Source organism: Gekko japonicus, unplaced genomic scaffold (genome assembly GCF_001447785.1).
Source record: "Gekko japonicus isolate JY-2015 unplaced genomic scaffold, Gekko_japonicus_V1.1 scaffold391, whole genome shotgun sequence".
In the NCBI taxonomy this organism is placed as follows: Eukaryota; Metazoa; Chordata; class Lepidosauria; order Squamata; family Gekkonidae; genus Gekko; species Gekko japonicus.
The window spans coordinates 378,358-396,322 of record NW_015174286.1 but is presented as its reverse complement, the minus strand read 5'-3'; the positions used below and the strand labels follow the sequence as shown (position 1 = coordinate 396,322).

Here is a 17,965-nt window from a genome sequence, read left to right as displayed (position 1 = left end):
TTGCTGAATGTATCTAGGTGTCATGTCTAGGCAGGAGCAGCTCCATGCAGCCCTTTTAACAAGTTAGTCTAGATGTCTTTTAACACAGATGCAGCTTCCTTTCACTGCATAGTGTCTATAGGTTCTTTGTTGGAAAAATTCTTGTTCTTTCATTATCTTTAAAATACTATGTATATAAACCACATTTATGGAGAGTTGCAAAGTAAACATTGTAGCAAGTAATACAAACGTACTCTTATACTCTAAAATTTTATTTAGTTATGTAACTTCTCACACAGTAAGTAATTTATCTAAAGTTCAAAACATTTTATTCCAGTAGTCCAACTGACATTTATTTTCATCTCGCTGTAGTACAGTGAGTCTAATTAGAACATAAATTTTTGTGTTCTTTCCAACTGATCCCATACCTGAGAACTATTATCTCCCCCACCCCCCATATCGAGCAAAGATGATGTTGTTTGCTGTGATTATATTGTGAAGCTCTTTTGGAAGGTCAATAGTAAACTTTTAATAGAGAAAAAACTCTGGGGGCCAACTCAATACTATCTTAAAGCTGTCTCTCTCTCTCCCCCCCCCCCATACGTGCCCTGGGGCATTGCTATGATTATGTGAATAAAAGTGGTGTTGCACTGATTGCAGTACCAGCAGTTACCTGAAGTTTTCTTATCTATTTTAGCAGTGTTTAAAGGTGTTAAATATCAGCAATTACCTGAATTGTTAGGGGAAAAGCTGTGTGTTCTTTTATGTTTTTGTCTCAGAGAGGAGATTTTCAAGATAGTATGCCAGTTTTTCTCCTACCAATTCTTAACCTTTAATATAGTGTGTGTTAAGACTGTGATCCGAAACACATAGATATGCTGAACTAGCTGGAATTTACTTCTGGATAAGCACAGTTAGGGTTGTGCTCCTAGTAAATTGCTTCTCACATTTGTAGGTTCTGTATATGAAACCAAACCAGTAGCATAATTATCTCTAAAACTGCACAAAAGTGTGTCTCTGAACAGTGAAATTCTTTAGTAAAGTCTTTTGTGGGTAGATAGGTTAGTGGTATTGCCCTGCTTTTTGAAGCGCTTTGAAACATGTTCTTTGTTTTCTAATCTATCACATTTTTCTTGGCTGTGTACAAATGGCTATAATCTCTGGGTTTAGCACTACATAATAAATCTAAACCCGGCTTCCTGGTTGTGGTATGTGTTGCACATCCCTTAGTTATGCTGGGTCACGTGGTGCAGATTAGCATATGCTGCTCTACTGCAAGTCGAGGGATACAGGTCAAGAGGAACACCTACTGCTAAGCTTGTACATATGAGCCGCAGCTTTGAGCCCATGTACAACCCCGTGTAACATGTCGTACTTCGAAGTAGTGTACCAATATGGTTTTCCTGTTTTAAGAGGAATTAGAGTATACCTTTTCTTTGAAGAGAGCAACAGTTACCTTGGCCTCCACTAAAAGGCTGCTGTGCCTCGAACGGAGCTGTTCTTGAGCTTTCTCCTCCCACATACCTTGTATGTTTTGAGTATCGCTGTAATCTTTAAAAGAATAACCTTTGTGCCAATAGAATATTCATGAATGGGGCAATGGAACAAAGTTCATCCGTTGCTATGGGAAGAAAGTGCCAGAGGGTTTTCATTGCTGACTGGAACACCCTGAGGGTACTCAAAAACACAGTGGCAGCTGCTGAGTACTGGCTTTTGTGGCTGATGAATCTAACAACAGCTCTGCTGGATCAGACCAGTGGTCCATCTAGCCCAGAATCCTATCTCACATAGTGGCCAACAACATGTCACAGAGGTCAAGGCCTTCCCTGATGTTGCCTCCTGGTACTGGTATTCAGAGATTTACTGCCTCTGAATGTGGAGGTTCTCTGTAGTCACCATGGCTGGTAGTTGCAGATAGACCTATCCTCCTATTTGAAGTTTATACTGTGGACTTAAGGAAACGCCTTGTAATTTTGTGAAAATCCAAAGATAGGCATTCATAATATTCAAACCTCCTGTATGTTTTACCATGCAACCAGCCGCACTTACAAGTAGTAGATAATATGCCATGTTCCAATAACTAATCAGTGTTCATGTTTTATAATTTTCTAGTCTAATGCACTACATATTGTGTGTGGTGTGTATTTATTTTATTTGTGTTGCACATTAGGTTGAATACATGTTGGTAGCTTTTGACCATGAGAAGAAGAGAGCTCGGTTGTCTTTAATTGGAGAACAAGTTCTTCATACTTTGCAAGAAAAGGGTGAAAGAGTAAATCCTAAGTAAGTAGCAACTGTTCTTAAGTCGTACACAAATTTGCCAGAAACTGTCATATTATTCATAAAGCTTAAGTGTGAGAACATTGTTTTTACATGTGAAAGATCACTGTTGTTGATATACCAGATGTTCAGTTTATTCTTTCACATTAACAAAACATTTGCAATTATATTTTTGCAATAGTTAGGATTTTATGTAGAAACATTGGTAGCTGTCCCCCCCATGCCTTTTAACGTGCACATGAAATTTCTGGGAGAGGTCATCCAGAAGTTTGGGCTGGGTTGTCAGCAGTATGTGGATGATACTCCGCCCTCAGCCCTATCTTGCACTTCTAGCAGAACCTGTGATTAGATGCAGGCAAAAAAAAGAGGCTTATGGGCTATTCTCCAAATCTTTGGCACAAAGACTGCGCTTACCAGTGTTGGCAATATATGAACGTATCTTTATCCCAGAAGCCTGTCTTTCGTTTGACCATGATGCTGATGTCACTGGGTTGGATCCCATGTAATTCATTGCATTGAAGCATGACTTCACTGCCTTCCACTGTAGCCTGAAATGCCCCTCAAAACATTGCTCATGGGTAATGTGCAGGAGCAGCATAGGAGCAGGGAGTTGGAAGACTGCTCTGGTGTATGGTGGGAGTAAATCAGCAAAAATAGCCCCTGGTGCACATGGATCTTTTCCATAGGAAATATATTTAGTAGTAATTATTACCAAATACCTCAGACCAAGCGTGATCCCCCTGGAGAAGGAAATGGCAACCCACTCCAGTACTTTTGCCAAGAAAACCCCATGGACAGTATCAAAAGGCTAAAAGATATGACACCGGAAGATGAGCCCCTCAGGTCAGAAGGTGTCCAATATGCTACTGAGGAAGAGCAGAGGGCAAGTACAAGTAACCCCAGAAAGAGTGAAGCGGCTGGGCCAAAGCCGAAAGGACGCTCAGTTGTGGATGTGTCTGATGGTGAAAGGAAAGTCCGATGCTGCAAAGAACAGTACTACATAGGAACCTGGAATGTAAGATCTATGAATCAAGGTAAGCTTGACGTGGTCAAAAATGAGATGGCAAGACTGAACATCGATATCTTAGGAATCAGTGAACTAAAGTGGACAGGAATGGGCGAATTTAACTCAGAAGACCATTATATCTACTACTGTGGCCAGGAATCTCGTAGAAAAAATGGTGTGGCCTTTATAGTCAACAAGAGAGTGCAAAAGTCAGTACTGGGATACAATCTCAAAAATGACAGAATGATTTCTGTCTGATTCCAAGGTAAACCATTCAACATCACAGTAATCCAAGTCTATGCCCCAACCACTGATGCAGAAGAGGCTGAAGTAGACCGGTTCTATGAAGACCTACAACACCTCCTAGAACTAACACCAAAAAATGATGTCCTCATCATCATAGGGGACTGGAATGCTAAAGTAGGAAGTCAAAAGGTAACCGGAATAACAGACAAGTTTGGCCTTGGAAAGCAAAATGAAGCAGGGCAAAGGTTAACAGAGTTTTGTCAAGAGAACACACTGGTCATAGCGAACACCCTTTTCCAACAACCTAAGAGGCGACTCTACACATGGACATCACCAGATGGGCAACACCGAAATCAGATTGACTATATAATTTGCAGTCAAAGATGGAGAAGCTCTATCCAGTCAGTAAAAACAAGACCTGGAGCTGACTGTGGTTCAGATCATGAGCTACTCATTGCAAAATTCAGACTTAAACTGAAGAAAATTGGGAAAACCACGAGGCCATTCAGGTTTGACCTAGATCGCATCCCTGATGAATATACAGTAGAGGTGAAGAATAGATTCAAGGGTCTGGATTTGATAGATAGAGTGCCTGAAGAACTATGGACAGAGGTTCGTGACATCGTACAGGAGGCAGCAATCACCACCATCCCAAAGAAAAAGAAATGTAAGAAAGCAAAGTGGCTTTCTGATGAGGCTTTACAAATAGCAGAGGAAAGAAGGAAAGCGAAAGGCAAAGGCGAAAAGGAAAGATTTACCCAACTGAACGCAGATTTCCAGAGAACAGCAAGGAGAGATAAGGAGGCCTTCCTGAATGAACAGTGCAAAGTAATAGAAGAAAACAATAGAATGGGAAGGACTAGAGATCTCTTCAAGAAAATTGGAGAAATCAAGGGAGCGTTCCATGCAAAGCTGGCCATGATAAAGGACAAAAACGGTAGGGACCTAACAGAAGCAGAAGAGATTAGGAAAAGATGGCAAGAATACACAGAAGAACTATACAAGAAAGACCTCAATGTCCTTGACAAACACGACGGTATAATCACTGACCTTGAGCCAGACATCCTGGAATGTGAAGTTAAATGGGCCTTAGAAAGCATTGCTAACAACAAAGCTAGTGGAGGTGATGGTATTCCAGCTGAGCTATTCAAAGTCTTAGAAGATGATGCTGTTAAAGTTCTGCACTCCATTTGCCAGCAAATTTGGAAAACGCAACAGTGGCCACAGGATTGGAAAAGATCAGTATACATTCCAATCCCAAAGAAGGGCAATGCCAAGGAATGTTCAAACTATCGCACAATTGCACTCATATCACACGCTAGCAAGGTCATGCTCAAGATCCTACAAGCTAGGCTTCAACAGTACGTGGATAGAGAACTACCAGAAGTACAAGCTGGGTTTCGAAGAGGTAGAGGAACGAGAGATCATATTGCCAACATTCGCTGGATTATGGAGAAAGCAAGAGAGTACCAGAAAAATATCTACTTCTGCTTCATTGACTATGCTAAAGCTTTTGACTGTGTGGATCACAACAAACTATGGCAGGTCCTTAAAGAGATGGGAGTACCAGACCACCTCACATGTCTCTTGAGAAACCTGTATAAGGGCCAAGAAGCGACAGTTAGAACCGGATATGGAACAACTGATTGGTTCAGCATAGGAAAAGGAGTACGACAAGGATGTATACTGTCACCTTGCTTATTTAATATATATGCAGAGTACATCATGCGAAATGCTGGCCTGGATGAATCACAAGCGGGAATTAAGATTGCTGGGGAAAAGATCAACAACCTCAGATATGCAGATGATACCACTCTAATGGCTGAAAGTGAAGAGGATCTAAAGAGCCTCTTGCTCAGAGTAAAAGAGGAGAGCGCAAAAGTGGGCTTGAAGCTCAACATCAAAAAAACTAAGATCATGGCATCCGGCCCCATCACTCCTTGGCAAATAGAAGGGGAAGTCGTGGAAGTGGTGACAGACTTCACGTTCCTGGGATCCCAGATCACCGCAGACTGTGACAGCAGTCATGAAATTAAAAGACGCCTGCTCCTTGGGAGGAAAGCGATGGCGAACCTAAACAGCATGATAAAAAGTAGAGACATCACCCTGCCAACAAAAGTCCGCATGGTCAAAGCAATGGTATTCCCAGTAGTCATGTATGGCTGTGAGAGTTGGACTATAAGGAAGGCCGAGCGCCGAAGAATAGATTCTTTTGAACTATGGTGCTGGAGGAGACTCTTGAGAGTCCCTTGGACTGCAAGGAGATCAAATCAGTCAATCCTCAAAGAAATCAACCCTGACTGTTCCCTGGAAGGCCAGATAATGAAACTGAAGCTCAAATACTTTGGCCACCAAATGAGAAGGGAGCACTCACTGGAGAAGACCCTGATGCTGGGAAAGATTGAAGGTCAAAGAAGACGGGGACGGCAAAGGATGAGATGGTTGGACAGTGTCATCGATGCAACGAACATGAAACTGAGCAAACTTCAGAGGACAGCGGAAGACAGGAGAGCCTGGCGGGATCTAGTCCATGGGGTCGCGAAGAGTCGGACTCGACTGTGCGACTGAACAACAACAACAACAACAGGATCACATGTGAAGCAAAGGAAGGCATAGCAATTCGAGCAAATAACTACAGCTAACAAGGAGCATCTGATAAATAGCATGAAAGAGATTAAACTTCTTCAACCTGTCATTGCATAATTCCTGTTTACATTCATCCACTTACTAACTCATGTTTATAGTACTTCTGTTGTTGTGAAAAGTTAAATAAAAGAGTCTCAAATGTATGTATATATATTTTGCAGTCATCCAACTCTGTGGAGGCCAGAATATGGAAGTTATATGATTGAGGGGACTCCTGGACAGCCTTATGGAGGAACAATGTCTGAATTTAACACTGTGCAAGACAATATGAAGAAACGGCGTCAGGAAGCTGCTTCTGTTCTGAAAGAAAATGAAGCTCTCTGCACTGTCACATCATTCCCAAGGTATGCTTCCATGTTTCTAGTAAGGCTTGGGAAAGCTATTTATTCAAGATGGCTGTGAATTAAGTGAGAGTAGTGTAACAGCTGTGTATTTTTTACTGATAAGGAGACAGGAATATTTTAATTTATGGTGCTATATTTTGTAATGTTCACAGTGCATTTTTCTTGCTGCACTGTTTAGCTGTTACTGGGCAAACATGTGCAATCTGATTACTTTGTATGGCCATAAGGGCTCCAATGTACACATGGAGCTCTACTGCTACAAATGTTACTGTGTTTGTTGCAGGCTGCAGATGGGGTCTGCTTGCACTCGCATGGGAGCTTTGGTTGTAATTGAGAGTGTACCCTGAGCTCTGTGTTTTGAATAAACCTCGGGTTGGATCCTGCAGTCAGTCAGTGGAAGGTGCTGATGGTGGTGGATCTTTCCTGTGATCCCCTCTGCCTAGCAGTCATTTTCAACTCTGGTAAAGCTTATTCCCAGGATTGCCTGCCCTATGAAGTCTAACAGTCATTTGTGCTGGGAAGCTGCATTGGGAAGCAGGAAGTTCCTTCTGCCTCTTCCATCAAGTGGAGCTGCACTGACAGAGGAAAGATGGAGGCCACCCCCCCCCACACACACTGTAGCTTCCCAACACAGGTGGCTGTTGGGCCATTCATGTCTCATGACCTTATGGTTAACCTGGAGTTGGAAAGGACTGCTTCAGGAACACAGAAAAAAATGTTACTTTGAATTGGTGTGGAATGCTGTAGCCAGGATGCTGACTAGAGTGCGTCATAGGGACCATATTACTCCTGTTTGGGCCCATATACACTGGCTCCCAATCTGTTTCTGGGCACAGTTCAAGGTCCTGATGTTTACCTTTAAAGCCCTCCATGACTTGGGTGTCCAGCATGCCTGAAGGGCTGTCTAGTCCCTTACTAACCTACCCGACGTCTACAGTAATCATCTGTGGCCCTACTTTGGGTGCATCAAAACTCTGTAGCTCTTTCCCTAGAGACTTGCCTGCCCCCTTCTGTTGCAGTCTTTGCCAGCAGGTGAGGACTTTTTTGTTTCACATGGCCTTCCTGCCCTATGTTTAAATAGTTGGTATTGTATGTGTATTTTAGCTTGCTTTTAATTTTTTTTAATTTGCATGTTTGTATTATATATGTTTTTGATCTGTTGGCCACCTTGATGGCAAAAAGGTAGGGTATAAAGTTTGTAAATAGATAAGAACCATGATCTTTTTGTTCGTGGATTGTGGGATCCAACCTTTGGTATTTATGTGGAAAACGTGTTCTCTAGAAGTGTTGCCAGCTAATGCTGGTATGGAGCAGCTCCTTACACCTTTAGAGCTGAAGTGGCTAAATACCTGTAGGATAAACAGCATCTGGGAGAAGGATAAAACACCATAAAATCAAAATGGGTTTTATTTCTTATTTTGTTTGGTCAGTTTGTTTGAAAAATAACTTAAACTGCAGCCTGCTCACTTATCAGAGACGTGTTTAATCTCAAATTGCAACAGGATCTGCTTCTAATTTATTTTTTTTAGTGAATTGGAAAAGGGACAGGGTTGTGGGAACCCAAAATTGCATAGCCAGGCCCCTAAGCTAATTTGGGAATTTAGCCACTTTGGTGGTCCTGATTGGGCAGAAAGGCAGGGTACAGATTTTGGAAATAAATTATGGCCCCGGTCACACGGAGCATTAGGCACGCTAGAGAGACGGAAGATAGGCAGATTTTCCGAGCGCGATCTCACCGCCACATCTGGGAAGCGTAGAGCTCCCGTGGCGCACCCAAGACTTCCCGCCAAAGATGCGGGGTAAAAAACTAGTACCTCAGAGGTACTAGTTTCCGGAAACCGCGGGGCAAGTGTCTGATCGCGTTTCCGGTGGTAGTTCCGGTGCCCGCCCATGTCCCCTCGCAAAAAGGGTTTTTTCCCCCAAGTCTCCACGGATGCGCACAAGCACCCAACGGAGCATGCACACATTTCAGTTTTATAAAAAATACAACACAACCTTAAAAATACAACACAACCCCGTTTGCCGCGCCGCTCCGCTTCTTTGCCGTGTCGTGTGATTGGCACCTACCCCCTAACCACGGGAGCTCGACAGGACCTCAACCCGACGCCTGATCGCGCAGTCGCGCGTTAGTTTGCTCCGGGGCAAACAGCCACACACACCCTCATTTTCCTGCCCGTGTGGCCGAGGCCAAAGTTGTTCATCTGTGTGAAGTAGCTATAAACATTTCTGCCATTTCCTTAATAGCTTCCATTTTTATTTCAACATTTCTAACAGTTTTAAGCATAATTAAAATAAGACTTTATTCCTGCCAGAATCTCAGTTGATAAATGAAGATATTTAAAAATAACACGCTGTATTTGAAACTTGCAGATTAGGATGTCCAGGATTTACGATACCAGAGAGCTACCCAACACCTGTTGAGGCGGGAGTATCTAAGTCTCTCTTCTTCCCAGATGAAGCCATTAACAAACATCCCAGATTTAGGTAAGTTTTTTTTAAAATGAGAAATTGTCATCATGCAGGGACGTTGCACAGTGACTTTGGTTTTTGGGCAAAACTCTATGGTTTGAGCCCAGTTTTACCATAGAGTTTGCCCAAAAACCAGATGGTCCCCGCGCAACGTTCCCATGTGACATCATCAGGTGACATCGCCCCCTCCCCACTCCCAGAAAAGTACTTTCCACCCCCACCGGCACCAGCAACTCTGCTTAGAGTTCCTCACACTCAGCCTTGGTTTTCACCATCCTGAATAACTTTGTGCCATTGGCAAACTTTGTGAACAGCTTGGTTGCATTTTCTGTGTCTGGTATAGACTGACCAGGAAGGTGAGACCCATGCTGTCTGCTGGCTGTCCACCACGCTTTCCCAAGTTTAAATTTAGCATAGATTTGTAGAATCACTTGATTTTTGTAATCAGTAAATTTGTCCAGTTGAGTTTTGTGCAGTGTGACCATCCCATTCATAAGAATAAGCAGGAGCATTTTTGGAATCATAGTAAATTATTACCACCACCATCAGTCTTGCCATCTTTTCCTGACATCTTGCTGCTCATTAGAATGACAGTCAATGTGCAGCTTTAGGCAAGTATCTTGATTATCTTAAAATGTTATAGGCACTTAGCAGTGCTTATATCAACATCATTTTAATGCTTTGGATATATTCCTTTAATGAATAAGGGATGCAGATATGGAGTAGTAAGGTGGGTATACTGGAAGTTCCTAAAACTATTTCACTATTTTACACATTGAGCACTTTGGAGCGCATCTGGATGTTTTCTGTTGAGAGAGTGTTTCAGAAGGCTTCTGTTCTGTTTCAGTACCTTAACAAGAAACATTCGGCACAGAAGAGGAGAAAAAGTAGTGATAAACGTACCAAGTAAGTGTGCAAACAATTTGCTTTCACAGAGTGGGAAAATAAATTTAGTAACAGTGTGTTCATGTTTTGTTAACTTTTTGTGTTTAGTATTTAAGGACAAGAATACTCCGTCACCATTCATAGAAACATTCCCTAATGATGATGGTGAAGCAGCAAGAGCAGCCAAGCCTGACCATGTATATATGGATGCCATGGGGTTTGGAATGGGCAATTGCTGCCTTCAGGTAAATTCACTAAAGTAGAAATTCTTGCTAACTTTTTTTGGTCGCGTTGTTTTGTATCATTTTAACTTCAGTCTTAGCAACCAAATATCTTTTAAAAGTCCATCATAGGATGTTACAAAGTTCTCTCCTGATCCCCCCCCCTCCGGTTATTTTAAAACTGATAAACTATGGCAGTATTATAACAAACACATATGTACTCACATTAATGTAAAAATAAGTGTTAAGAGTCTCGCTACGCCAAGAATTTCAGATAGTCAAACAGAAAAGCAATTTACTCTACATCCTAGAATCATGGAAAGATACGTTATAATTTAGGTTTGTCCTCTGTTCTCTCATCCCATAAATCTTTATACTTTTATGTTTTGTATATTAAATGTGTGCATACTGGCTTGTTTTCCCTTGGTTTCATTTTCATGCTAAAGCTGGCCCTCATCCTTTCATTTCCAGAGTGGCTCAGTTCAGATATCACACATCGAAACTTAGTTAAGGAATCCTGGTTTGGCATGATGTCAGAATTGACAGACCATAGTTACACCATTCCTTCATCTCTGAAGATCTTTGCACGTTAGGGAAAAAGTTTACTGAGCGCACAAGTAGTTCTAAACCATGATTTTGCCTGTATACTTGGAAACTCAAATAATGGTTAGTGCAAACCATGATTAGGGTGATGTACAAATTATGTGAGTCTAAGGGAATACTTCAGAGCCTTGGGAAGGAGAAAGAGGAGGGCTTGCAGTGTCTGCATTTCTTCATTTTTTTGGAGGATACTCTGTTTAGTGGCAAGCTAGGGCTGGGGGAGACATATAGTGAGAGAGGGTGTGAATAAGCCAGAAGGTTGTGCTTCCTTAGCCATTTTTTCATCCTGGTGACTAGTACCTCTGAAGTTAATCTGAGCACTGAACTGGTGGGGAGCTAAATCTGGGGGGAGAGGGAATATTTTAATCCCCCTTAGGGAAGTGTTTCTCAATGCACCTCTTGCATTATACCTTCCCAGCAGCATGGCAGGCAAGGTTGTGCTAATTGTTTTTGGGAAATGTGCTGGTTGGGAGCTAAGTCTGGGGGGAGGGGGAATGTTTTAATTCCCCTTAGGGAAGTGTTTCACAATGTGTCTCTTGCATTATACCTTCCCCAAAGCATGGCAGGCAAGGTTGTGCTAATTGTTTTTTGGGAAATGTGCTTTGGTTGGGTAGTCATTCCATTTTTGCAAAGTCAGTTCATAGAAGGACAGTCTTTAACACCGTAATCTTTGCAGCCCTGATGATTTTAATGTTCTTTTTACAGGTAACATTCCAAGCTTGCAGCATTTCTGAAGCAAGATACCTTTATGATCAGCTAGCTACCATCTGCCCCATTGTGGTGAGTAATATAATTTTATCCCAGTATCTCTATATTATTAGTAATATGTGGCCCCCATCTATGGATAACTAAATCTACAGCTCAGGGCCAAATGGATGCTAAACAGATTATTCTGCAAATTTGGGGGATGCCCCAAGTTTGCAGAAAAATCTGAAATGTTTACTGTCCTCCAAAGTAAAATAAAGAATAGTTAAAAATTAAGAGCTGTCGTCTGTGGATGTGCAGACAGCACACAGTGTTGGCTTCTGCAGTGGCTGGGAGCCCTGCAGCAGCTGCTACAGAGGCCTGGAGCCCAGCCTCAGTGGTGGCTGATACCAGGAGCCACTCTGGGCCCGGCCGCAGGAGCAGTGGGCACTGGCTGCCGCTTGGGGCCCAGCCGCAGCAGCATCACACACCAGGAGCCTCTCAGGGCTCTGAGCAGCTCCCAGACACCACTGTGGCCAGGCCCTGGGGTAAGTGGTTGGGCCTGGACATGCCAGCTCAGCAGTGGTGGGGGAGATGGGATTTCCCCCTGCGAATTTCAACCCCCCCCAACTGTACCTTTTATTGTACATACACACATGTGTGCTGAAGGCACCAGCATAAAATAGTCAATAACAAAGTACTGTGTGGAAAGTCATTTCTAAAGATAGAAAGTCCAGATTACCTTGGCCCTAAAACAATCATAGTAGATTTACTATTTGCTTACCAAAATTTAAGCAATACTTGGCGTTACGAATATAGAAGTGAATTTTTCTTTTAAAAAATACTAGTAGTAGAGTTAAGTGAAAGCATTTCCTTTCTGACGTGAATTTGCATTAAGACAGTGCACGTAAAATATTGTTCAGTTGACTTGCTACATAAAATGAAGACATGGTAGCTGGGATTAATTAGTGCACTGTTTCTGGCAATGTGTTTTCTTTGCTATTACTTCATAAAGAGTGGGAGAGCCCATGTCAGTTTAGGCATAGATAGGTGGGGTAGAGAGAATTAAATGTGATCTATAATGCAGATGGGTGTCTTAGCGACAAAGTGCCTCTACTAATGAGCATTAGTACATCTTCAAATCCATACAGTGAGACCAATGCTCCCTCTAAGCTGTGGAGTCTTGTGAGCAAAAATTCTACTTTGCAAGCTACTGACATTAAAGTTGTGAGCAAGCGATTTGGCTACTGCATAAATTAGTTTGCTCTGAAGCCATCCTTCCTCAGCTAAGACAAAAATGTGTGAGCCAGAGGCTAAAAAACTGTGAGCTAGCTCACACTAACTCAGCTTAGAGGGAACACTGAGTTATCAGCTGTGCTTTAACAGTGTTTGAGAGAAATGCTTGTACGTGGTGTGGAAGGTTAGAGAGGGATCTGATTCTATAGGACCACAGCTTCAACAGGGCCCTGCAGACAGCAAGAAACTTCCTTATTGGTTAATAACTTCTAGGTAAAGGCCAGCTGCCCTGACTTGGATAGCCTAGGCTAGCCCAGTCTGGTCATATCTTGGACGCTAAGCAGGTCAGTATTTGAAAGGGAGACCGCTAAGGAACCCCAAGGTCGTGACTCGGAGGCAGGCAATGGCAAACCATCTCTGAACATCTCTTGCCTGAAGAACTCTATGGGGTCGCCATAAGTCAGCTGTGACTTGATGGGGGGGGGGGGGAGATGATGACAACCAGCTAAACAGCTGTGCCTGAAGGGCCTGGAAAAACTTTTGGAGCTGCTCATAAAAACAGGAAAAGACTAGTTTTACACCCTGAGCGTCTGTTATTTAGCAGGAAACCACCATGGACTGCTATTATCTTTGCATGCATAGTTCCCCGCTCCATACTGAAGTACTTTGCATTGGCATACAGGGTTAAAAGGCACTTAACTTAATTCTTGAAGTAACTATGGTGGCTGTGTCAGACCTATATCTCCCTAGTACCACTCAGCAAATCAGAGTGCCTAGGTTAACTAGTCAGTCAGTACAATGTCTGGCTAATGCTCTGAGATATTCAAGAACAAGGATTGGGGTAGGCAACCCACAGCACCTGTGACAGAAGTGGCACACCAAACCATTTTGCCCAACACTCCGTTTCAAGTTCTCCACCCAAGTGCCCAGGGCACCGGCAGCACTGTTGAGGCCAGCAGCACAAGAGAAGGCAGTGGACATGGTGTATGCTTGTCCTCACCTCCCAAGCCCATACAGCTGCCTGCTGAGTCCAAGTCAGACTGGCTGCTCCATTGGGACTTGGCTTTCACCGAGTGTATCTAAACAAATGAAACCCTTGACAAACCCCCCCCCCCAATCTTCACAGGTAGATGTTGCATTTTTTCAGCACTTGGACAAAAAAAAAATTCCTCCCCCATATTAAACAACTGTGGGCTGCAGTACATCTCTAAGCTTCTGAGATAGAAAATCTCTTCACCATTCCTAGAAAACTGAGAGGGCTCTATTTTCATATTGGCTTGATGGGCACAAGAAGAGCATCTCCTGTTGCCCTTACATGAGCCTTGCAGACTCCACTTGAGGGTGGGCATATCACAGGACCCCAGCCTGAGAAACAGTAGTCCTAGTAAGAGATAGTTTGGTGGTGGTGACCTCATACAGACTTCATTGCTGTCTTTTTTTCTTCATGCAGCTTTGGATTTATATAATAGGGTGGTGAAAACTTGCTGTTTCATTTCTTGCATTGGTCTGTTTCAGATGGCTCTAAGTGCTGCTGCTCCATTCTACAGAGGCTATGTGACTGATATAGATTGCCGTTGGGGAGTAATATCTGCATCAGTAGATGATAGGACACAAGAGGAGAGGGGATTAGAGGTACGCGTACATTAACTCCTGGTGTCAAAAAAAGTCTGCATAGCAGTTAGCAGTCCATCCTTAATTATAAAGTTTAGATATTATGAAAAATTCACTTAGATCGCAAAACTTCTCAGTGCTTTGTCAAAATCAATATTAAAGCAGATATCAATGATACATATTGCTGTTACATATGTCCTGATAAGGTGATTTTACTTATACTCTTAGGACCTAAACTGGACGGTACATATTGGCAATATTACTATCTCCAATATATGTAATTGCTTCTGACACAAGACCAGACACATTTGTGGCCCCACAAAATTGTGTGTGTGTGTGTGTGTCATTCAATTCCAGATTGGAACATTCCTGTTTGGGTCCTAGAGAACAGTAACTTGCACGTTCTTTATCTTAGGAATCAATTTCTGTACCATTAGAGATAGGGCTGTGGGTCACTTATTATGCTTAAAGAGCAATTTATATAGATTTCCCAGAATTAGTGAATTTTCAGAAAGGAATCCTTGACATAACCCTTTTGTGGAGTCTGTTCTGTGTTAAATCAAATATAGAACAAATATACATGTTTTATTAACCTTGCATGAAATCATTAATGGTGTTCAGATAATTACATTTATGTTCTTTATATAATTTTTCTTGTTCTTTTTTGGGTAATATTTGGTATATGGACAGATTACATACGCTTAGAATGTACTACTGAAATCACATTTATAGCTTTTAGGCTCCGGTCACACGGGCAGGAAACTGTGGGGGGGAAGCGTGGCTGTTTGCCCCGGGGCAAACTAACGCACGGTTAAGGGATCAGACCTCCCCTGGAGGTCCCGTGGAGGTTCCGTGGGAAGGGAGAGGTGCTGATCACAGGACGATCCTGCGCGCAACAAAGAAGCGGGTGCGGCAAACGGGTGGGGTTTTTTTTGTCGTGTACACCATAAATGCGCATGCTCCATTGGGTGCTTGTGCGCATCCACGGAGACTTGGGAAAAAAAACCATGTTTGCAAGGGGACATGGGCGGGCGCCGGATGCCACCGGAAACGCGATCAGACGCCCGCCCTTGCCCCGCAGTTTCCAGAAACTAGTACCTCCGAGGTACTAGATTTTAGCAGCGCGGTTTCGGCGGGAAGCCTTGGTTGAGCCACGGAAGCGCTACGCTTCCCAGATGTGCCGGTGAGATTGCACCCGGAAACTCCGCCTGACTTCCATCTCTCTAGCGTGGCTAATGTTCCATGTGACCGCAGCCTTAATTGAACAGATGCATAATTATTCATGATAAGTAGTTCCTGTTGTCCAGTAACTTAAGCACTTTTTTTCTTCTGAAATTGTATAGCCATTGAAGAACAACCGTTACAGAATCAATAAATCCAGATACGATTCCATAGACAGTTACCTCTCTGAGTGTGGTGAAAAGTACAATGACATTGATTTGACAATAGATAAAGAAATCTATGACGACTTAGTCAGTGCAGGTAAGTATTTGAATCCATATGATAGTGATGCTGTGTTTTTGATTGACTTGGTTTCTTCCCGACTAGGACCTTTCCTTTAAGCATAGAAACCGAAAAGCTGGGACCTCAAGGATCATCGAGTCCCTCTCTCTCCACAATGCAGGAAATCCACAACTACCCCCCCCCCCATTCCCCCAGTAATCCCTGCTCTATGCCCAGAGGAAGGCAAAAAACTTCCAATTTGGCCCTGGGGGAAAATTCCTTCCTGACCCTAAAGTGGTGGTTAGCATTATCCTGGGCATGTAAGAAGGGATCACAAGAGCTGAGCACTGCTTTTCCCCCTCATGATCTGCCTGGATTCACAGAATCAGCATTGCTGTTAGATGGTGATTTAGCCTCTGTTTAAAACCCTCCAAAAAAGGAGAGCCCATCACCTCCTAAGGAAGCCTCCGCTCTAGCTGTCAGGATGTTCTTCCTTTAGCCAAAAACTCTTTTGATTTAATTTCAGTCCATTGGTTCGGGTCTGACCTTCTGGGGCAACAGAAAACAACTCCGCTCCATTCTGTATATGACTGCCCTTCAAATATTTGAAGATGGCTATCGTATCACTTCTCAGTCATCTCCTCTCCAGGCTCAATATATCCAGCTCCTTCAACCTTTCCTCATAGGACTTGGTCTCCAGACCCCTCACCATCTTAGTTGTTCCAGCTTGTCAGCATCCCTTGTAAACTGTGTTGCCCCAAACTAAACACAATACTCCAAGTGAGGTCTAACCAGAGCGGAGTAAAGTAATACCATCACTTGTGTGATCTGGATGCTATACTTCTCTTGAGGCAGCCCAAAATCGCATTTGCATTTTTAGGTACCGCATCACACTGCTGACCCCCTGTCCAGTGTATGATCTACTAAGATCCCTAGATCCTTCTCACAAGTACTACTGCCAAGACAAGTTTTTACCATCCTGTAATTATGCATTTAATCTTCTTAGACACAGAACTTTACACTTATCTCTGTTGAAATTCATTTTGTTGCAGCCCAGTTTTCCAGCCTGTCAGGATCATCCTGTGTCTTGATTCTGTCTTCTACTGTATTTGCTACCCCTCCCAATTTAGTGTCATCTGCAAATTTAATGAACATACCCTCTATTCCTTCATCCAAGTCATTTAGAAAAATGTCGAGCAACACAGGGCCCAGAACAGAGCTCTGAGGCCCTCCACTCGTCCCTCCTCTTGATGAGGAACCACTTGGGTGCAATCTGTCAAATCCACCTAATAGTAATAGGATCCGAAATTTCTACAGTAGTAGCTTCATTTGATCGACCTCATGATAATAGCTGTATTTGAAATATAACACTTTAGTGCTTTATGTACCAATTCACTCTCTGAATAAGCTGCTGCCTCTAGAAAAAAAATTGTAGTGAGGGTCTCTTGTTGAGTGGTAGAGAATCTGCTTGGTATGCAGAAAGTCCCAGGTTCAATCCCTGACATGTCCAGTTAAAAAAAAGAAGGAAGGTGTTAGGTGCTGTGAAAGATCTCTACCTGAGACCCTGCTGCCAGTCTGAATAGACAGTACTGACCTCGATGGACCAAGGGTCTGATTCAGTATAAGGCAGCTTACTACCAACTGGAAATACTTACTAAAAAAAGATATTCTGTGGTAGAGGACAGCAGCACCAATCAGGAAAGAGAGTTTCCTTTACATACCAAAATGTTCTATTTCATGTTTTTTTGCGGCAGGTGTTCCCCTTCTCCTCCAGACATGTTTGGTGAGGTAACTCCATGCAAATATGTATTTGCTTCTGTGGCTGCTTATGCTTTATCTTGGTATTTGGTGGGCTTGCTCTTTTTTAACATCGGCTTACATTCCAAACTTGTTGGTTTTATAGGCATAGACCATCTTTTGGCACAGCATATTGCTCACTTATTTATTCGAGATCCATTGACTTTATTTGAAGAGAAAATTCATCTGGATGATGCCAATGAATCTGATCATTTTGAGGTTGTATCCTAACCCAATTTATTTACTTTAAATTGCTTGCATATTTATGTTCAATGTGATTAACTGGAAGGTAGTGCAGTAAAAGAGAAGCCAAACATTTAGCTGTTTTCAAATGTACCGAGTAATTATTTAATGGAGCCTGTGATGCAGCAGTGACATTTCAGGTAAAACTGTGCTTGTGCTAGAAATGAATAAGGTGCTTTGTTATCTGTTTAAGGGAGGGGAATTCTGGCTTTAATTTCACATGGCTATTAGCAGAAGTTCAGAATGCACCCAAAACAAAGCACATGGATGATTAG

At 42.7% G+C, this 17,965-nt stretch overlaps 1 protein-coding gene across 1 annotated transcript in view; it reads left to right on the top strand.

The window, feature by feature from the left end:
• Window positions 1–17,965, top strand: part of GCLC (glutamate-cysteine ligase, catalytic subunit) — a 54,409-nt gene that overhangs the window by 16,486 nt on the left and 19,958 nt on the right. Inside the window, exons 3-11 of the mRNA XM_015423977.1 lie at window positions 2,150–2,262; window positions 6,319–6,501; window positions 8,872–8,985; window positions 9,818–9,876; window positions 9,964–10,100; window positions 11,382–11,456; window positions 14,112–14,228; window positions 15,551–15,689; window positions 17,554–17,666. Coding sequence (XP_015279463.1) covers window positions 2,150–2,262; window positions 6,319–6,501; window positions 8,872–8,985; window positions 9,818–9,876; window positions 9,964–10,100; window positions 11,382–11,456; window positions 14,112–14,228; window positions 15,551–15,689; window positions 17,554–17,666 — 1,050 coding nt within the window. The remainder of the gene's footprint in view (window positions 1–2,149; window positions 2,263–6,318; window positions 6,502–8,871; window positions 8,986–9,817; window positions 9,877–9,963; window positions 10,101–11,381; window positions 11,457–14,111; window positions 14,229–15,550; window positions 15,690–17,553; window positions 17,667–17,965) is intronic.